This window comes from Leucoraja erinacea, chromosome 10, assembly GCF_028641065.1.
Source record: "Leucoraja erinacea ecotype New England chromosome 10, Leri_hhj_1, whole genome shotgun sequence".
NCBI lineage: Eukaryota > Metazoa > Chordata > Chondrichthyes > Rajiformes > Rajidae > Leucoraja > Leucoraja erinaceus.
In genome coordinates this window covers 30,940,931-30,963,530 of record NC_073386.1, presented here as the reverse complement: position 1 = coordinate 30,963,530, position 22,600 = coordinate 30,940,931, and the positions used below count along the sequence as shown (strand labels likewise).

Genomic DNA, 22,600 nt, shown 5'->3' with positions numbered 1-22,600 from the left:
GAACACAATACTGTAAATGTGGCATAGATCACACCTGGTGTTTTGGGGTCTAGAGCTCACTGCATAAAAGAGTTATAACCAGATGACCCACTACATATGAATAAAAGCACTCCATTGCATATTTGAAAATCCGTGGGAGGGTTATGGATGCACCGCTGGAAGGTGCAAAAAATGAAAGCTGGCCAAATACTTTCCATATGTTTTCTAAATATCTATGTTTTAAATTTTGTTTTTAAAGTTGGAATAAATTAACGTACAACTCTGAACAGTAGCACAGTGTAAGTAAAACATGCAGCTGTCATAATATGGAATAATTTATAATTCATTCAGTCAATACATGCATTCTTTTATCCTGTGGAGACACAAGAGACTGCAGATGCTAGAATCTTGAGCAGAAAACACAATCCTGGTGTAACTCAGCGTGCCAGGCAGCAACAGTGGAGGGAAATTTCCAGATGCCTTTTGGGGTAAAGACTCTTCTTCAAACTGATGGAGTAGAGTGCCTGCTTCCACGGAAGGAAACAAGAGGTAGGGGTGGGGCAAAAACTAGCAAATGGTAGGTAGAAGACACAGTGCTGGAGTAGCTCAGCTGGTCAGGCACCATCTCAGGAGAACATAGATAGGTGACATTTCAGGTTGGGGCTTCTTCAGACTGATTGGGGGGATTGGGGGGAGGGGTGGAAGGGGGGGAAGGGGTGGTGTGTGTGGGGGGGAGGGGGGAGGGGTGGGAGAAAGCTGAAAGAGAGAAGGGGCAAGATAAAGCCTTGCAGGTAATAGGCCAACACAGGTGAGAAGGGTTGAGGTGAGTGAGGATAGGCAGATGGCTAGACAAAGGCCAAAGATGAAAAGACACAAGGTGTGTGACTAAAGGATTGAAGAGTTGTGAATTGTAGAGCAAGATAAATGAATGTGGGTGGAAGGGGAGGTGAGCAATAGAGGGGACGTGAGAAATAGGTGTGAGTTCAGGTGGGGCAGAAGGGAAATGGGGGGAGGGGAATAAGAAGTATGGGAGAAAGGAGAGGGGGTGGGTCATGTAGTTACATAATGGAAGTGGAGGGGTACAGGAATAGGTGTGAGTCAAGGGGGGGGGGGGGGCAGGGGAGCAGGGGGTGGGAAAGGAGGAAGGGGGGGATACAGGGGAGGGGGGGGAGGGGTGTGGGATTATATGAGGGGAGAGGGGAGGAAGGTTATTTAGTTGCCTAAAATTGGAAAATTTGATGTTCATACCGTTGGGTTATAAGTTTGCATGTGGTCTCACTCTGGGCATGGATGAGGCCTAGGACAGAAAGGTCAGAGTAAGAATGGGAAGAGGAGTAAAAATGGTTAGCATCAGAGGGATCCTACAGGCTGTGGTGGACCAAGCATAAGTATTTAGCAAAATAGTCACTGCTTGGTCATTGCCAATGTACAGGAGGCCTCATCAGGAACACCACATGCAGTAGATGAGGTTGGAGGAGGTGCACATGAACTATTTCACCTGGAATGGCTGCAGGGTTCCTGGACGGAGGTGAGGGAATAGGTATTGGGACAGCTGTTATACCTCCTGTGGTTGCACGGCAAATTACCTGGAGAGGGGGTGGTTTGCATAGGAAGGGATGAGTGAACCTTACAGGAGTTACAGAGAAAGCCGTCTCTGTGCAAGAGCGGGGTTGGGAAGATGGGACTGATGGTGGAATCACATTCCCAATTGAAGGAAATGTTGGGGGATGGTGTGTTGGATGCAGAGGCAGGTGAGGTGAAAGGTGAGAATGTCGGAAACTCTATCCATGTTCCATCTGGGGAGAGGGTGAGCGAGAGCAGAACTACTGGACACAGAGGAGACAAAAATGAGGGATCCATCTAGGACAGCGGGGAAAAAAACATGTTTACTAAAGAGCAAGGGCATTTCGGATATCCTAGAATGGAAAGCTTCATCTTGGGAGCAGATGTGGCAGAAACGGAGAAACTGCAAAATTGCAAGAGGCAAGATAACAGTTGGAATCAATAGGTTTGTAGTAGATTTCAGTTAATAGTCTGTGATGGAGACAGAGAAATCAAGAGATGTGAGAGAGGTGTCAGAGTTAATCCAAGTAAATTTGCGAACAGGGTGGATGTTTGCAGTAAAGTTAATGAAATCAACATGTTTTGCATGTGTTCTGGATGCTGCCCCGATGCTTGATGGGCAGATGGATGGACAAAGGCCAGGGATGAAAAGACAGGTGAGAGATAAAAGGATTGAAGAATTGTAAATTGTGAAAATTGTGAGGAAGGACTATAGGTAGAAGGGGAGGTGAAAAATAGGTGTGAATTCAGATGGGGCACAAGGAAGGTGTGTGGGGGGGGGGGGGGGGGGGGTGAGGGGTAAGATGTGGTGGAAGAAAGGAGAGGGGGAATTGGGGATTTAAGTGTTCATGCTGTTAAGCTACCCATGCAGATTGGGTAGGTGGATACTGGTGAGGTGGGGTAATTGGCAGATGGATGGAGATATGACAGAGGTGAAAAGCAGACAAAAGGAACCAACAGGAGTGAAATGGAAAGCTGCAGTGAGCGATATGTGTAGAAAGGGGAAGGGGAAGAGGGAGTACAAAGGGGAAATGGAGGACTCGGAGATGGGAGGAGTTGAGAGGTGAGCTTAAAGATAAGGGGAAAGGTGATTGGAATGGTAGCCTTATTCAAAGGCTAAGACTACGTCAGCATGGGAAGAGGCCATTCAGCCTATCCTGTCTATGTGACTAAAATGGCATATTGAGCAAGCCTCATTTGCCTGTTTTTGCCCCATAGCCCTGCATTCTCAGATCTTGCTATTCTGTCACCCTCAAAGCCTCCACCATTTACTATGTCAGTCATGTCCTGGTTCGACATACCAAAGTGCAATACCTCACACTTCTCAAAGTTGAATACAATTTGCCATTTGTTGAATACAATTTGCCCTTCCTGACTGATCTAGATCGTGTTGTAAATTTAGATAACCTTCACTCTCTACAATTCCACTAATTTTGGAGTAATTTGCAAATTTACTAACCATGTTAACTACTTGCGCTCTGTCTGCCAAGGCTTCTGCTGGTTGCTACCATTTTATTTACTATTCGGACCTCTGTCCTTGGCCTCCACTACCAAGGCAAGGCCACCCTTTTATCTCATTTTTACATCTAGCCTTTGTCATTATCTCCATTAACCTCCCCTTTTTACATCTAGACTTTGTCATTATCTCCACGCCCTCCCCATCTCATCTGCCATTATTTATACTTGCTAGGATTTGCCCCACCTCTACCTCGCTTTTCCCCTCCCTGCTATCATAGTTTGAAGAAGGGTCCCGACCCGAAACGTCATCTGTCTATTTCACTCCACAGGTGTTGTCCTGTCCACTGAGTTCCTCCAGCACTTTGTCATATTTTATTACTTTATCCCATAGACGTCTAGGGTGCGTCAAGTTGATAAACGTACATCATTTATTGCGCGTTGAAAATGAACCAATAATTGATGGGGCAATAAGATTTCGTGCAGCACAAAACGGGAGTAGATGCTTTCTGCTGACGCTTGTTGAAATGCCACAGTGGAATTACTGGCTGGGAAATAAAAGGAAAATGAATTTACTGGCACGTAGTATATGTCGGCGTGAAATGGTAAGGGCGTTACTTTGGCCGAGTTACTCAACTGCACGACCGGCTCTGGTGTGCTTGCTTGAGTTAGCTGGTGCTTCTTGCCGCCACTTCGGGCTGACTTGCACCTTGCACCGCGGCCCGCCCGGTCCCTGGGAGGGGGAGTCTTTGATCGTCCCACAGGCCCCGCCCACCTGGCCAACCCCGGCCTGTGACGTCAATCTTCCGCAAACTCAGACGTTGAGGTCACCACGTTTCCCATATTTGGACACAAACGTACCCGGACGCCGCCCTTACGTCAGCACGTCGTGGGCACGCAAGGCTCGAGTGGCTCGGAGAAAGCGAATGAGGCAGCGCGCAGATTCCTTACAAGGGAGTGTGACTCCAGCCTTAGCAGTCCCGTGCTTTTCCGGGACTTTTATATTAATATAACACTTAAGCAGAAACGCAAATGTAGAACAATATTTCCAGCATTATTTTCATTTTGTTCTTCCGTTAAAAAAAAACAACCACCGTTGGACAGTGCTGCAATGCCGGGTAACTTTTGGTGACAATCTCACCATAGGGACGACTGTGCAACAAGTTTCAGTGCGCGGATTGGCTCATTTCAAATTGCAGAGGTAACCTGAAATTTACAGGTTGGATATTTTTATTCCTCTGGAGAGCCCGTGTGATTAATTTAATCTGACCAGAAATTCAAATGGGTAATATATGTTTAAAATCTTAGCTTCAAAGCTTTTTAGACTCCCAAATGTGGAGGTAGGAACTGCAGATGTTGGTTTACACCGAAGATAGACACAAACTGCTTGAGTAACTCAGCGGGACAGGCAGCATCTCTGGAGAAAAGGAATGGGTGACGTTTCGCGTCGAGACCCTTCTTCAGATATCACAGCATTTTGTGTGTTTGTTCCTTTCGGACTAAACGCTTCTGTATGTACAACTTTTGGAAGTTTAAAAAACTCGCAACCGGGTTATCCATCCTGTAGAAGATACTCGACCCGAAACGTCACCCATTCCTTCTCCGCTGCGTTACTCCAGCTTTTTGTGTCTATCTGTAGGAGACCCCAAATGGTTACGCTATTTTGCGTTTTAAGGGAACTCGAAATGACGACTGCAGCAGCTACAAATTAGTATGAAGTAAAAAAACCGTATTATATTGTATAATTTGATGCCGAGTTTATTTTGTTGCCATATGCACGTGAGGTACAGATGCAGTGATAAACTTGCTTGCAGTTGAATCACAGGCAAGTAGACTCAAATTAACGCACACAATATAATTTTACAAAAAAACAGACATAGCTTATACAAGACGAAAATAAGTAAAAAAACTCTGCAAGACAAGACATTAGTGCAAAACAAGCCATAGTTGTGCAAAGGCTATTCCGAGCTGGGGTGGGTGTTGGCTTGTGCAGGAACCTGATGCCTGTGGGAAAGTAGCTGTTCTGAAGCTCCTGTCTGACGTTTTTGAAGTCAGTTAATAAATTGTAATTTTACAATTTGAATGAAATTGGCACTCTCAGTCCATAAAGAGATAAGGAATGTACTATAAAGAAGCATCTGTCAGCCTTAATAAATCATGTTTAAAGCAGTTTTCAAACGAAAATCTGCCATTTAAAATTGCGCCTTTTTTTCCTATCTATTTATTATATATCAAATACACAATGCTTAAACATCTCAAAATTGTTACGATTCATGATTTAAACATTTCTTTGGTTAAGACCTTATAGTTACAAAGTTTGTAACAATTATTGAAGTGCATCAATCCATTATATCTCTTGATACAGTTTTCAATTCCCCAGCAGATTAGTTACAGCACAGAACTTTCAGCCTTCATGGAGGATTAGAACGGCAGAGCATGCTTGGTGTTATCATTTCGAGTTCAATAATGTGATTTTAAACATACATTGTAGCTACTCCTTCCTTTCTGAATTGCAACTTCAAATAGTAGAGCTTAATTTGACTCGTTTCGATTATAATGGTCAAAAACTGCAACAAAGATCAGCATCCTGGTTTGTGTGTGGATAACCTCCAGCCTAGTAACTTATTGGGAGCCGTTTATTTTTGTATCGAATTTATATTATATGTATTCCCAAATGCCATGTTTTATAATACAAATTCATACTCGGCTATATTATTTTTGGGGAAAAAAACCCGTATGCAAGTTGTGATGCCTTGCTCTCAAACTGACATGACCTGCTCACACCTCTAGGCAACAACTTTATAAGTGATAATAGTGGACAATAATGTTGCCTTAATCTAAATCAACGGAGAAGCGTTTGGGATTTTAAAATAGGATCTCAGTGACATTTTTTTGCCACTGGCCTTTTCCCTCCAATGTTAGTTTTGAAGCTCTGCGAGTATACATTTTCATTCAAGGCTATATATAGCCAAGTGCATTATTCCTGTGTAAACTTTTGTGCAGTGGAAGAAAATCTGACTACGAAGAACAGTTCTTTATATCTTCCCACTATGTGATTTCAACACTCAGATTCAACACTGCATTATAACCACAAACGCAATATCCAATAAAGAGTACAAAATAAATGTATTTTCAAATATTTTATTCATACATTTTAAATATAACTGAACTTTTCCCAGAAGTTCTCAGAAACGAACATAAAAAATTATATACTTTATTACAAATGGTAAACTTACAGTCCTCCAAATCTCTTATTTACATGAATATATTGGGGGGGGGTCTATCCCAATGAGGAACATAAAAAATAACTTACAAAGGCTATCGCTTGAAGCGGTTACGTTTTGTTGACAGAAACTGATCTTTCATAAAACAAAACATAGTCTGTACATTTTCCAAGGCAAGACGGCCTCAAAGCTTTTAACCTCCCTTAACGCCCTCCCACACCCTCCCCACGTTATACTACATCAGAAGCGACCTATGCCATCGCACTTTTAAATTCGCTAATACTGGATGATTCCGAACTGCTTCGGTCCATGCAAGATTTGGTCAAAGTAAAACAATGACTCGATATTCATTTATCTTCTGCTGCAAACAGCTTATCAGTCATTCTGGATTTATTTTTTACATCAAGCAGTCCTCCACGTTTTCCTCCGTGCACGCGCGCTCGGGGCGCAATCAGGACTTCTTCTGGCTTGATTTATTTAATGCAGTCCTCTTTGCATTTCTTCACCAACAGTTTCTCCCTTTACTTTCTTGAATCAGAACGTTTGCAGCTGCTGCGTTAGCATGAGTTGACAACCGCTGTTTACGTGATTCATAACTTTCTGTTTCAGTTGGGCAACCTGCTCCCGGAGCACATTTGCCGTGGATGCCAGTTCAGAGTTCTGCGCCTTTAAGTTTTTAACTTTATCTTCCAACCGGGCGATTCTTTCCAGTTTCCTCTTCCGGCACTTTGAGGCGGCAATGCGGTTTCTCATTCGCTTCCTCTCGGCCTTGATTCGCTCCTGAGACTCCATGTCAATAGGAGACAACGGTGGGGTCTCACCAGGCATCTCAGGCACAGTCTGAGGTTCCTCCTTCAGGGCCTGAAGTCTGGGATGCTGGATGGGCATTTGAGTGTTCATTGCATGGTGCTGGGGTGTTGCATAGTTCATATTATTCGTACTGTAGTTAGGTTGAGAAGTAATGGTAGTAGGATTAAAGTTATTGAGATTAGCATACACAGGAGGCTCCTGGTGCATATTTGAATTGTAAACAGTGCTTGGACTAGGTAAAGAGGCAGAGACCGCAGTCGGCGTATTCACAGACTGAGTTGAACATGTCACGCTGGGCAGAATATTCTGTTTATGAAGTTCTTCCAGAGCTTTGACAAAACCTTCTGCGAAACCCTCCTGTTCGTCCGTAACATTCCTGGGGCACAGGAACTGTGTCGGCGTTGGGGTGGTTGTGATCAACCCGTTGCTAGACTGGATTATAAGGCGTTCAAGTTCAGGTGATGCGAGTTTGAGAAGTCCCACGTCCGGAGACGTTAAGATACCTTCACTATTCTTGTTCCTCAGATGCGGTTTCAAGTTGCTGGCTGGATCAGACAGGTTTAAAGTCATATTTTGTTTCAACATTTTCGAACTATATCCATAACCGGAATTCTCAGGCTGTGCAAAAGCTGCGTTGAGTGCATCGTCGTGGTAGAATGGTTGCTCCATCTTCGTAGACATAGAATACCGATGGAAAAAAAACTCTTGATGCAAAGTATTTCAAAATAGAAAATGTAGCAGAGTTTTTTTTAAAAAAGAGTTCAGATCTGCTTCCACGTACCCTTTACTCAAGCGCGAAAGTTCAATAGTAAATGTACTTTTAGAAGTCCGTTGGTCTTCTCCTCAGAACCTGGAATTATAAGCTGTTTTTTTCAGTAGGAAAACTCCCAGATCAAAAATAAAAGTGTGCAAACTACCAAGTTCCTTCAGCTTGTTTCGCACTCGACTCTGAGCACTTGCAGCGTGGGTCCCAGGCTTATCTGCAACTGGTAATACACCCGAAATAGCAATGATGTCACCTCGGCCGCCTCCCATTGGCCGCTCATGACACAGGGGCGTTCGAACATTTGCATGTCGGGTTCGGTTTCTATAACAACAGCCCAGAAGATTCTGATCGCCGCGGTGCACGCCGGGCTGAGGTAATGCGGCGGCGCGGGGCACCCTGGGATGACGTCGTTATTTTGAAGCTCCGGTTACCCGCCTTCTGCGCGGCGGCCGCCAAATGGCGGGAACGCACTCTCTCAGCTTCTTCTCCCCGCAACTTAGACACGGTCCAGGGTCACTCCACTGCTGGACGTGGGGGCAACGTGTGGTGGAGGGAAGGTCTCATGTCAGTGGGCCTCGTGAGTGGCAAGGGTGTGGGGTAAAATTGTGAGTCGGGTAAACAGTAAGCATCTGTCTGAAGAAGGAAGGGTCACCCATTCCCTCTCTCCAGACATGCTGCCTGTCCCACTGAGTTACTGAACTCCAGCATTTTGTGTCTGAGTTAAACCAGCATCTACAGTATTGAATGTAGGATGAATTTTATTGCACGGTTCCTGTATTGTATATATTTATTTACTTGAATAAAGTATATATTGCTTTAAAAAAAAACGTGTTGAATCATAGATACTGCGTGGAAACAGGCCCTTCGGCCCAACTTGCCCCATCTACACTAGTCCCACCTGCCCCATCAGAATTAAAGGGCACACTTTTAGAAAGGAAGTGAGCAGGAACTTCTTTAGTCAGAGGGTAGTTAATCTGTGGAACTCGTTGCCACAGAGAACTGTGGAGGCCAAGTCAGCGGATTTTTTCAAGGCAGAAATAGACAAATTCGTGGTTAGAGAGGGTGTAAAGGGGAGAAGGCAGGGAAATGGGATTAGGAGGGAGAAATGAGCCATGATTGGATGGCGAAGTAGACTTGATGGGCCGAATGGCATAATTCTACTATAACTTGGGATATAACTTGTTTGATCCATATCCCTCCAAACCTCCCAGTATTTTATCACGAGAGGAATAGATCGGGTGGATATAGATAGCTAGAGGACATGGGTTTAACCGGCATAATTCTTAACCAGCATATGCAGCTCCTTCCTAGACACAGGTTTACGGTGAGGAAGGATTTTATGGCGAGGGGTAACTTTCTCAACGCAAAAAGTGGTGGGTGTATGGAATGTGCTGCCCGAAGATGTAGTTGAGGCAGGGACTATCATTACGTTTAAGAAACATTTAGACAGGTTCATGCATAGGACCGGTTTGAAGGGATGGTGTGGGCAAGTGTGGTCGAAGAGCCGCTTTCCTCTTTAAAGACTCTAATTATTAGCATAAACATACTCCCAGAGTACCCCCAGAACGAAAGGGCTCATCCCAACTGGTAATAAAATGACGTATAAGAAGGAACTGCAGGTGCAGGTTTACACCGGACACAAAAAACGGGCAACTCAGCGGGAGAAGCAGCATCTCTGAAGAGAAGGAATGGGTGGCGTTTCGGGTCGAGATCCTTCTTCAGATTCATCAGTATTAAAGTGTTTATGATTTTATCTGAAGGCCGGGCTGCGATGTTACCATATCGTTGAGGTGTTAACGATACTGTTGTTAACCTTAACGATAGGTGTCAGACCCAGTCTGAAGAAGTGTTTCGACTCGAAATGTCGCCTTTTCCTTTTCCCCAGAGATGTTGTCTGACCCGCTGAGTTACTCCAGTTTTTTTGTGGCTGCGGATTAAACCAGCGCCTGTGGTTCCTTCCCTTCACAATCGTTAAGGTGTTTGCACATTTGCATCGGCTTGGACAATCGGAGTCGACTCTGACAGGCAGCAGTCGAGGCGGGGATGCGGAGTGCCGGCCGGCCGGCACGTCTACTCCTATCGAAGCTCCTCCTGCCTTCAGCAGTCCGTCCTGGGGGGAGCAGTTCACGGGGCAACCGCAACTCCAGTTGACAGGCGGCTGGAGCAGCGAGTGGGAGCGCACCGCTGGTGAGCGTTCACCAGTGGCCGAGGCAGGGGAGGGCGGACCCTCGGGGAAGCGTCGCTGACCTAAAGTTGACCGTCTGCGCCAGTGAAATGGATCCGAGTGCGTGTGAGCTGGGACCGGGTCTCTGTTCACACTTTCAGTAGCGGGGACGTGTGGTGTCGCCCTGTCGCCATTGATTTGCGGCTAGCATAGGAGGTTTGATCTGGTCGAGTACAAATTGTAAAAGCCACTAACCCGCCCGCCTTTAAGATACTGAAAAGAAGGGAGCACGACTTTTTGCAAAAGTTTGAAGAAGGGTCTCGATCCGAAACGTCACTCATTCCTTCTCCAGAGATGCTGCCTATCCCGTCGAGTTACTCCAGCATTTAGTGTATATCTTTAAAAAAAAACTGAAGCTCGTTGTGTCCCGTTGTAGTGTGGGCTTGCATGCCCACTTTTAATTTGCGCGAACATTGATTTTTGTCTTGGAAAATGCATGTGGCTGTCGAGAAAGGATGTCTCGGGGGATTTCTTCCCTTGAGTTTATGTTTATGTGGCAGGATCGTTATTGCATTACCCATCAGAAGCAGCAGCCGCGATTAACGCGGTCTGTGAGGAATTTCTGACGGGAGGGAGCACTTACGGCTGGTAATCTTCATACTATGGGATTTCTTGCTGGTGGACCTGAGCACTTTTTTTTTTTCGGTTACCGCCACACACCGGTAAACAACCTTCCCAAACTGAAACTTGAGCCATCGGATCCAGACCGAATGCGAAAACAGGCTGAGAGTCTGCTCGCAGTTGAAATCCGATGCAGTAAAAGGTGCTTTTAATCTAATCCCGTGAAAAATCCTAATTCACATGCCGTATTCGTAAAGGTTTATGGATCATTATTCTGAGGAATAGTAAGTTTTTTTTAATGGTTGGAGTGTTTATGTGCATATGGTGTGCGCGCAACCAACTCCGCATATCTATAGTTATACGGATAAACTCGTGATAATTCTGCATGTAACCATGTGTAATAATATGCGAGTTTCAAACTGAAAGCAAAAGTATGGTTCTCACGAACACCGAGCATGAAAATCTGCAGGGAGACATTTACATCCGTGTCTCGACCTATCTTGCCTGGGTGTTGCACTCATGAACACGTTAACGAACAAGGGAAGAGCTTTTAAGCTCCAGCCTTTCGCAGTACTTCATTGCATTACTGTTAGATATCAAGTGGGTTAATGGAACGGGGATCAAAATGGGACAATGCAATATTTTTATAAAATCAGATTTGCTACTCTGGCAAAAAAAAGCCACAACATGTTGGACTAACTCAGTGCATCAGGCAGCATTGCTGGAGAACATGGACGGGCGACGTTTTGGGTCGGGACTGGTCGGTCTGGTTCGGGTTTGCACTCTGTCCTGGACGTCAGATCTCAATTTTTACACCTGTATTTTGCATTGAAACAACGACAATGATACAATTTTGAGATGTGGATTGCCAAAATGTAGATGCCGGCATGCTAGTAAAATCTCCTTGTTCCATTGCTTGTCGAAATTGAAATTACAACATTCAAACATATTTCTTGCACTCCTGCAAATGTTTTATTTTAAATTTTAAAAGCAATATTTCCTGCTTGTGGAAGATCATTGTTATAGTGCTGCAGTTAAAACGTGGAGGTGTAAATGATCTTTTATTATTTGGAATAATTTTTTAAGTGCTAGGATATTTTACAAGATTTCCAAGGTCAGTAAATTAAAAAATATTTAATTAATGAGATTACCTAAAACACACCTACAAATTTACCAATTCCTAGTGTTATCTGGACTACACTTCCTCCCACCGCCTCTTGCAATGATGCTATTCCCTACTCTCAATTCATCCGTCTCCACCGCATCTGCTCCCATGATGAGGCTTTCTATTTTAGGACATCAGAGATGTCCTCTTTCTTCAGTAAATGTGGTTTCCTCCCCCTTGTGGATTCAGTAAATATGGATCCCTCCCCATCTCTCCTCTGTGTTATACAGTTCTGCCCTTGCTCCCCCTTCCCTCAGATGGAACAAGGATAGACTTCTCACCTTTCACCCCACTAGCTTCGCTTCCAACATATCCTCCAACATTCCCGTCGCCTCCAACAAGTTTCCACCACAAGTCACATCTTCCCATCTCCCTTTCCGCCTCCTGCAGAGACTAATCTCTTTGCAATTCCATGCTTCACTCGACCCTTCACACCCAAAAACCCATTCCCAGGTACTTTCCCCTGCAATGGAAGGAGATGCAATATCTGTCATAGATTGATACAGTGTGGGAACAGGCTCTACTTGCCCACACCAGCCAACATGCCCCAGCTACACTAGTCCCACCTGCCTGAGTTCAGTTCATGTCCCTCCAAACCTGTCCTTTCCATGCACTTGTCTAACTGCTTCTTAAATATTGGGATAGTCCCAGCTCTCAACTACCTCCTCTGGCAGCTTGTTCCACGCACCCACCACACTTTGTATGAAAAAGTTGCCTCTCAGATTCCTATTAAATCTTTTCCTCTTCACCTTAAACCTATGTCCTCTGGTCCTTGATTCACCTACTCTGGGCAAGAGACACTGCATCTACCCAATCTATTTCTCTCATGACTTTATACACTATTCCTCTCATGGTTTTATACATTATCCTTCAACCTCCTCCCTCGCCTCCACCCAAAGATCCCAGCAGTGTTTCAAGGTGAGACAGAGGTTCACATGCACCTCTAACCTCATCTCCTGCATCCGGTGTTCCCGATGTGGCCTCCTGTACATCAGCGAGACCGAATGTAACCGTTTCGCAAAAAAACATGTGCCCAGTCTGCCAAGGCCTACTGAATCTCCCAGTTGCTAACCGTTTTAACTCCCCATTCCCATACATTGCCAGAGTGAGGCCACATGCAAACTGGAGGAACAGCACCTTGTATTCTGCTTGAGTGGCTTACAACCTAATGGTATGAACATCATAGACACAGAAAGTTGGAGTAACTCATCAGGTCAGGCAGCATCTCTGGAGAAAAGGAATATGTGATGTTTTTGGTCACATAGAACATAAATTCTCTAGTTTATAAGTAACCCTCTAACAACTCCCCTCCTCCCCCTTCAATATTCACTCCATGCCCCACTCTCTCTCCCTCACCTCCCCTGTGCCCAGTGGCGGACTGGGTCTAAAAATATTGGTTGCCAGGAGACAAAGGAGGCCCACTTGATATAGGGGGCCTACTTCATCAGGGGCCCACTTGCTATCGGGCAAGCTGACACCCTGGCCAGTCCGCCACTGCCTGTGCCCCATCTGGACACAACTATTTCCTCACCCCCCATCCTTTCTCTGGCTTTACAATTTGCTGCTCACGCACGCCCGAAACATCATCTATGCTTGTTCTCCAGAGATTCTGCCGGACACATGATGCCCGAGCTACTGCAGCACTTTGTCCCCTTTCTTTACCTAAACACATTATTTTTTCTTGAGTGTAAACCTGGCCTTTACTGAAAATTTTGACATGTTGTCTTTGACAAATTTTTGATGGCCTACCGCAGAGAAAACACAATAGGCTTTATTTATGGATGTACAAACATGAAATACTGGCACTGATTAGATATTTACGTTATGGATCAAATAGGTATGTAGAAAGTCATGCTATTCAAATTTCCAAATAACTTGCTTTTGAAATCCATAAAGTGTAAATATAGTTTAAACTTCAACAAAAGGTAGACACAAAATGCTGGAGTAACTCACTGAAGAACTGAAGAAGTTTCTCGACCTGAAACGTCGCCCATTCCTTCTCTCCGGAGATGCTGCCTGTCCTGCTGAGTTACTCCAGCATTTTGTGTTGAACTTCGATTTAAACAAGCATCTGCAGTTATTTCCTACACACTAATCTTCAACAAGCTGAGCTTCAGTTAATGAATTTGCATAGCTTGCATTTCTCTCTCCCTCAGAAATCTAATTTTTCACAATGTGAGGTATTGTCTCTTAAATTTCAAATTGTTCTGTCCAGTATACTTTGTAATCAAAATGCAGATTATGGAAATCTGAAATAAAAACAGGAACTCTAGGAAATGTACAGTGGTGCTGGTTGTATTGTGGAAAGAGAAACAGAGTTCATGTTTCACATTGAAGACCCATTGTCCGAAATGGGGGGGGGGAAAGAGGTAAATTTTTAAATTGCACAGACTGAGGAGCAGTGTTCGATAGAGAAGTGCCAGAATTGATGTGCTAAATTGATGATGAAGCTTATCAATTTTGTGGATTAACAAGGAGACGGGGAGAAGAGGGAAAATAAGTGGATAAGAAAAAGTTGTGAAATGCAAGTTAGTGGTGGAAGAAATGCGCAGCAAATCAGACAGTTTCAATAAAAAGAACAAAACTATATTAATATTGCCGATGGATAACTTGGAGGGGAAAGCAATTCACCTGAAGTGGCAAATATGATATTAAGTCCCCACAGCTACCTCGTGTCCAAACATAAGATGACAGATTTACATTAGACTTCTTTGGAACAGTGCAGGTATCCACGGGTAAATTGTAATTAAACTGGGAATGAGAATTAATGTATCAGGCAACTGGAAGCCCAAGATTGCCCCGGAGACTGAGTAATGTTACATTGCAAAGTGGTCACACATATGTTTGCTTTCTCCTGTAAATAGGAGCTCCCATCATGAGCACCAAATACAATGCACTTGATAACATTGCTCAGCAGGTCATTCATCATCTGTTGAGAAACATGTTTATTAGAAGAATGATCTGCTCCTGGAAAAGATAAAATGTGCTTCTTTTCTAATTTGAGAGAAATGAGGACCAAGAGAAGTGAGAAAAAGAGGGGGCATTGAAAGCTTGTTAATGGCAGGAAGAGATGTGAATGGAGAAACTGGAATAAAGAACACAGCATTTGTTGGAAATCTGAAATTTAAAAAAAGATACATGTCATAGATCAGGTAGGATCAGAAGAGAAAAACGGAGTTAATGGTATAGGCTTTTGACGCATTAGTTTAGTTTAGGTCAATTTAATACGTGGCTACTTGAAATTTTTGTCACATGTACCAATTAAGCTACAGAGATAAGCATCAAAATTACCATACAGCTATACGGAAAAAAAAAGAAAAACATACAAACAGATAAAAGTTAACAGAAACTTCCACCACAGCGGATTCCCCACATTCCTCACTGTGATGGAAGGCAAAAAAGTCCAATCTTCTTCCTCTTTATTCTCCCGCGGTCGGGGCAGTCGAACCATCCATCCGAGCGATCGAAGCTCCCACGTCGGGGCAGTCGAAGCTCCTGCGGCTTGGAGTTCACAAAGTCGGTCAGTGACCAGAAACCACGGGCTCCGTGATGTTAAGTCCGCAAGCACCTACTGCTGGAGCTCTAAGGTCGATTTCTGGCAAAGGGATGGCGGGCTCCGCAATGTTAAAGTCCCGTATGCTCCCTGCGGTGGAGCTCTCAAGAGTCGGGCCACCAGCAAAGGCCGCCAACTACTCGATGTTAGGCCGCAGTGCGGACGGAGATACGATACAGAAAAATACTGCGTCTCCCATCGAAGTAAGAGATTAGCGAGTTAACCCAACCCCCGCCACTCCCCACATAAAACAAGCTAAAGAACACTAAAAACATACATTTAACACATACCATTAAAACACCAAGGGACAAGTCCTGGGTTCACTCATCCTAACCCATCCAAGCCATCCTCTCCACAGGCACTTTTCCCTGCAGGTAGCCAAAAGTGCTGGAGAAACTGGGTGCAGCAGCATCTATGGAGCGAAGGAAATAGGCAACGTTTCGAGTCTGAAGAAGGGTTTCGGCCCGAAACGTTGCCCATTTCCTTCGCTCCATAGATGCTGCTGCACCCGCTGAGTTTCTCCAGCATTTTTGTCTACCTTCGATTTTCCAGCATCTGCAGTTCCTTCTTAAATACTTCTCCCTGCAAATGCAGTTGTAACACCTGTCCCTACCTCCTGCCTCATCTCCATTCAGTGACCCCAGCAGTCCTTCCAGGTGCGACAGAGATTCGCATGCACCTCCTCTAATCTTATCTACTGCATCTGGTTTTCCCTGTGTGGCCTCCTGTACAAGAGAGAGACCAAGTGTAGACTCGGCAACCGTATAACCCTTGTATAACCATCAACCAAGGCCTGCAGGTAGCAATGTTGCAAAATTTTGAGATTTAAAAAATCAAGTCTGCAATTTATCCCATGAGATAAAGCATAAACAGAAGTTTAATTTGATACCTAATTCACTTTCATATCTTCAGTATTAAAAAAGTTATGGCCATTTTCATACTCGGGAATTAGCATTTTGTTCCCTATTGCTTTTCCATTGACTTAACACAAAAGCTGTGATCGAGGACAGTCAAAAGCCCATGTTTCTTAAAAATTAAGAGAACTGAATGAAATTTTCAGTTATTATAGATTGAAGCATTCTGAAACAAATATAAAAATCTTACTTGGATGACCTCAAATTAAAGCATATAATTAGTTAGTTACCTAATTGTAGCTAATTACGAAATTGACCGTTGTGACAGAAATAGTAATAAACACCCAGACTGAAAATTCAAAAATGTGATATTCTCAAGATCAGAACTTTAATATTATTGTATTATATGCTGTAAGTCTGTAACGAATAAGTAAATAAATTACAATTTCTAGCAATAGACCAAGTCTTTATTGAGAAGATCAGCTACTAGCTGGTACATTGGCATATCATAATCAGTAGCATCATCATACTCCTCAGGTTGTAACCAATAAGCTACTCTGTACACCTTGTTTTTCCTCAACTTTTCAATTTTGGCATTGTAAACTACAAGTTTTTGTTCTTCAAACCACGCATGACATGCCTTTCTGCCCAATACTTTTCCATTAAGAATGTCCTGTAGAGCATCACATTTGGAGTCGTCCAAATTTGGATAATCTCTGCGATGCTGTCTAAATCAGTCTCTTGCTGGGCATTTGGATTGACAATTTTGCATTTCTTCATCGGAGACATCTGTTTAAAATGTAAGGGAAAAGAAACACTGAACAGCATTAACAGAAACAAGTTATTATGTACAGTTTTAGAAAAAAAGGTAGAAATGATAAAGTTAAACTCTAAAACAAATAGTAAATACCCAACACAAAATTCATATTCATCAGTTTCATCAAATCAATTAACTTCATCTAATCATTTAAATTCATCTAAATTCAACTACTAGATCTAAACATCTATCCATTTCTTAAGGAAAGGATCATTTTTTTTAAATAGCCTGTATCCAAATAACAAACTAATCCCATTCACACAAGAATTCACAATATAACATGATTTTTAAATGTCACTGTCATATGCCAGATAGAAGGAATTTAATGTTTAATTCCCATAAATTAATCTAGAAATATCCACTCTCAATATAATCAAAATTATTATTATTTGCACAATACATGTGGCTAAAACTGTTGTCTATGGATAGACAATAACACAAAATATAGACGATTTAGATGCTCTTATGACATGATTGTCCAAAAAAAAGAGGATTTAAATCATCTTGCGTGGGTGTTTCTGGAATGCGATTGATTGGAACTTTGCCGTTGCTGTGAATTTTAACCCCATATCGGCAGGCAAGACATGGCCGAATCGTATGGGGTACAAATAACATTTTCGCAATGTAAAATTAGACTAAAGCCACCCCAAGAACCAAGATTATATGTGAAATACACGACTTGAAACATATAAGATTGTTAAGGGTTTGGACACGCTAGAGGCAGGAAATATGTTCCCGATGTTGGGGGAGTCCAGAACCAGGGGCCACAGTTTAAGAATAAGGAGAACGGAGACGAGGAGACACTTTTTCTCACAGAGAGTGGTGAGTCTGTGGAATTCTCTGCCTCAGAGGGCGGTGGAGGCAAGTTCACTGGATGCTTTCAAGAGAGAGCTAGATAGGGCTCTTAAAAATAGTGGAGACAGGGGATATGAGGAGAAGGCAGGAACTGATTGGGGATGATCAGCCATGATCACATTGAAGGGCCGAATGGCCTACTCCTGCACCTATTGTCTATTATCTATTGACTTACCTTTTGTTTAGTCCTGATATTACGATCTGTCACGTTGAAGGCTTTGAGGGCGTTAGAAGTCGCCTTTTACTTTAACTATTAAATTGTCCAGTGATTTTTTTTTTAAACCAGGAACGGAGGTCCGATCGATTTTTCTTCATCGACTAGCAGCCCGAGGAATTCCCTCTCCGACAAGCGATACAAACCTATATTTTAATCCCCCCCCCTTAAAGGCGCCACAGTCACGCACACAGCCAGTGGCAGATCTGCAGCGCCGCTGAATGTAGGTTTTGTAACATCGCTACTGCAGGATCTCCCGGTTGCTAACCATTTTAACTCCACTTTCCATTCTCATATTGACCCTTCTATCATGGTCCTCCCCCTTTAGCAAAGTGACGTCACATGCAAACTGGAGGAACAGTACCTCATATTCCATTTGGGTAGCTTATAACCCAATTTAAGGTAACTTCTACAAATACTCCCCTTTCCCCTCCTCTTTCTCCCCCCAGAATTACCCCCTTCCCTTTGTATCCACTTTGCACACAAACACTCAGAGTAGAGAAGGACTTGCATTTATAAAGCAACATTATCAATTTTTGATGCCCCAACAGCTAAGAGAAGTATATTTCAAAAATATTTGCTTTTGGACTGTAACAATTATTGCAGCAAATCTGCATACAGCAAGCTGCGATAGACACGATTCAGATATGAATCACATCGATTTTGATACAATTCAGATAATTAGTTTTGGTGACAGAGCATAGAACAGTACAGCATAGGAATGGGTCTTTTGGCTCACCATGCCTTTACAAAGATCTAATTAATCCCCTGTGCCCACAAAAATGCACATAATATGATGCTTATTGTTTAATAAATATGGAACATCAGAGATGAATACCCTGCTCTTCAATAACACCTATGGTTTATTTTATGTCCATCCAAAGCAGGAGGGTTCATAATGTAATTTCATCCGAAAGACAACATCGCGTAACACTCCTTCAATATTACAATAGAATGTCAAAATATTGAGAATTATATCAGTTGTTTTATCACTTTAATTCTTCACCCCAGTCTAACCTTTGTTTGTGGCCTCTTACACTATTCAGGTTGATTCAGGAAGAACAACCAGTCCTCCATCTGGCCAGGTTGCATCCCTCTGGACTCAACAGCACAATAAATGACCTTAGAAACCTTTGAAGGATGGAGATGGGAAGATGCGACTAGTTGTATTTCACTGTTCAGTTTTTGGCATGTATGCCAATTAAATACTGATGACAATGTTCAGCAGTTATTACCATTTGACTTTGAAGGTATGATTAATTATTTTAGTGGCTTTGTTCACTTTGATCTTTCCAAAAAACTTCTTACCTGTCCAATGGCTGGCTTGCAAAGCAGATATTAGCTGGCTACCTGCTTGGGTGTTGGCTTCTTGGACAAAGCTATCAGAGTGCTCACTAGATTAAGAAATTACAACTATTGTGTACATCTTTACTGAAGAAGTTGTTTTTGTCCGTGGCTTTACTTAATCCTGACTGGTTTAATAGGTGGTTTATTAATAGCAAATTCCACAAAATTGCAAGTGTCTCTAATTCAATGAAATTGGTCTACTTCCCCGCTCATGTGGCAAAATGGATGCAAAACGGGAAAATTTACCCTTGCAATACCAAACCCGTTCATTACATGCTCTTGTCAAATTATGTATAACGGTGTAAAATTTCATAAGAACATCAGGAATAGACCAATCAGGAGTAGAATTAGGCCATTCGGCTCATCAAGTTCACTCCGCCATTCAATCATGGCTGATCCATCTCTCCCTCCTAACCCCATCGCTGCCTTAAAAATATCCACTGACTTGGCCTCCACAGCCTTCTGTGGCAAATAATTCCACAGATTCACCATATTAAATGTGATTTTATTTTTTCATTGAGTGTGTTATATGCCATATAATTTTCATTGTATGATGAATACATAAATAGGTCTTAATTAAGTGAATAATAAGCATTGCCCATTTCAAATTTGCATTAATTTGATATCAATTTTATTGTGACAATAAGATTTCTCTATGACCGCAAGTGAAATTACAGTCGTATTTTCTTTGTAATAAAGTCCTCTCTACTTCTACCTCCTAATCTCAAACTCCTACTCATTTCCCTTACAGTCACGGTGGCGCAGTAGAGTTGCTGTCTTCGAGCGCCAGAGACCTGGGTTTGATCCTGACTACGGGTGCCGTCTGTACGGAGTTTGTACGTTCGGCACGTGACCTGTGTGGGTTTTCTCCGGGAGCTCCAGTTTCCTTCCACACTCCAAAGACATACAGGTTTGTAGGCTTGGTAAAATTGTAAATTGTCCCTAGTGTTAGTGTGTGCAGATCGCTGGTCGGCACGGACTCGGTGGGCCAAACGTCCTGTTTCCACACTGTATCTCTAAACTAAATTAAACTAAAACTAAACCTTGGTTTATCTGCTGCTGAACACTTCAACACTGTGCAAACTCCCAATTTCCAAAACGTTGTCTGCTGACTGCCTATCCTCCATTTTCAATAACATTCAGCTCCTCTCTCCAAAAGTCTATTTCCCATGTGCCTTGGTACATTGTCCTATCTGCTCTTTGCCAATATTATGTCATATGTTGGCTTTTGATTTTTCATTGGCTTTAATTTTATTGTGTGATAAATCCTTTTATCACAAACATTACATTTTTCTGTGTTTTACGTGTGAATTTTCCTTTCTCACAAGCGTTTTTAGATAACTTCAGAACATGGCACCTCGGTAATTTATTGAACTATCCCACCTCCCCAACTACACATCCTTTTTAAAATTTGCATAAGTAAGTAGCTAGTTATTCTGATTAAAGGATCAATGTCCATTATTTGATTTGGTCTTTTATGCTTTTAAAAAATATATTAAGTGTGCTTATTAACACATGAATTGTACGGAAACTAGAAAATGTCGAATTGATCCTGGAACATGCTTTTCCTAGGAATGTGTTAAAGCACATTGGTTTTGAAATTAATGTGTTTATATGTATTTGCTGTTTTTCTGGAGGTGTTAAACTAGTTAAAATAAAAATGTGATCTCATCTAAAAAATGCTTCCACTGGATACTGAAAGTGAGAAAATGTTTTCATTTTCAAAACCATGCTGGATAATTTCACTGATGGAGAGGGAATTTTGAAATCTCTGTATGAGACTCATTATTGAATTTATTAAATCAACACCAGAACACTTGACACATGGACATTTGTCAGTTAAAAATGAACGGGGGTGTCTATAGCAAATCTGCATCTGATAGTGTCATAGGGAAATTTTCCTGTTGATTGATTACGAATGTATTTCTTAGAGTGTAATTATTTTTTGCAAGCATTGCATGTCTGCATTTGCTACTATAAAGTACAATTTATCCATGCCCAAGATGATATACCTTTTAGACCTATTTGCTTTTTTAATTCTTATTTCAAATTCTTCACTAATCTTAATAATTTCTTCGACCACCTCTATCTCTTTTGAGATGTGTGTTCCTCTAACTCTTGACCTGTTGATGGTCCTTGAATGTAATTGCCCTACATGCATGTTAATAGTTGTTAAGGCATTAAACTTTCTAATTCTTTCCATGAATCTGTGTTGCTATGCCTCTCCATTCAATTGGAAGCAGTTCTCATCTGCCTGTTATCTTCCTTGGCCCAATGGCAGTTTATATTTGTTCCTGTAAAGTGCTCTGGGATGTTTTGTTGCATTAAAGGTACTTTATAAATGAATGTTGTTTGTGGTCAATGAAAAGCAGATTGATGTAAGGTAGTACAATCTTAAAAAAAAACTGGTATTTTCTTTTATGGCTACTAATTTATACTTTTCATCTTTATCATAGTACAAGACTAAGTGCAGACCTGTTGTGTCTGCTCCCCAACGCAATATTCCACCACTCACCCATTCCCCCAATGCAATATTCCATCACTCACACATAGCCCGCAATTGCGCAGGCGCGGCTTATTTACCCTACCCTCAGTCACTCACTCCATAAAAAAACAGCATCTGCAGTTCCTTCCTCCACATGTCATTCATTGTTAGCTGTGGTTTAGATCCCGTTGACTTGACGATTGGACCAGTTTGCATTGTGTGTGTGAGTTACTCAAATTCCGCTCAAACTGCTCGCCCACCCTGCAACCCGACTCTCCCTCCCTCCTCCCTTCCTCCCTCCCTCTGCCCACTCCGGCTCAGCCACCACTTGGCCTGTCCTGCCAGACCACCCGCTGCTGCCACTCGGCCCGTCCCCACCCTGCCCGCTGCTGCCGCTTGGCCCGTCCCCACCCTGCCTGCCTGCCTGCTCGCTGCCGCCGTCGGGCCAGGCCACGGGGGGGATGGAGTCGGTGTTCGTTACGGTGGGCACCACGAGTTTTTGAAGAGCTGGTGGAGAAGAACTCCGAGAGGACTGCGTGTTATTGCAGCGGCAGCGGAGGAGACAGACGGTCGCAGCCATTCACCCGGGGGGACGGGTAGATGTAGCAATGTTACAACATTTTGAGATTTTACAAATCAAGTCTGCAATTTATCCCATCAGATAAAGCATAAACAGAAGTTTAATTTGATACCTAATTCACTTTCATATCTTCAGTATTAAAAATGTT

At 42.8% G+C, this 22,600-nt stretch overlaps 1 protein-coding gene and 1 long non-coding RNA gene across 6 annotated transcripts; one reads left to right on the top strand and one right to left on the bottom strand.

The window, feature by feature from the left end:
* Positions 1 to 6,122: 6,122 nt before the first annotated feature.
* jun (Jun proto-oncogene, AP-1 transcription factor subunit) lies at positions 6,123 to 8,009 on the bottom strand. Its single transcript, XM_055641862.1, has one exon. The coding sequence runs from the start codon at positions 7,710 to 7,712 to the stop codon at positions 6,756 to 6,758; it is 957 nt and encodes a 318-aa protein (XP_055497837.1). The 5' UTR covers positions 7,713 to 8,009; the 3' UTR covers positions 6,123 to 6,755.
* A 1,048-nt stretch (positions 8,010 to 9,057) lies between these two features.
* LOC129700981 (uncharacterized) lies at positions 9,058 to 22,173 on the top strand. Of its 5 annotated transcripts, XR_008724135.1 has the most exons (4): positions 10,208 to 10,866; positions 19,087 to 19,290; positions 20,139 to 20,806; positions 21,844 to 22,173. It is a non-coding gene; the product is annotated as an uncharacterized LOC129700981 (long non-coding RNA). The 5 variants fall into 5 exon arrangements; XR_008724134.1 differs by lacking the exons at positions 10,208 to 10,866; positions 21,844 to 22,173 and adding an exon at positions 9,058 to 10,081 and having other exon boundaries at positions 20,139 to 21,729; XR_008724136.1 differs by lacking the exons at positions 10,208 to 10,866; positions 21,844 to 22,173 and adding an exon at positions 10,034 to 10,177 and having other exon boundaries at positions 20,139 to 21,729.
* Positions 22,174 to 22,600: the final 427 nt, after the last annotated feature.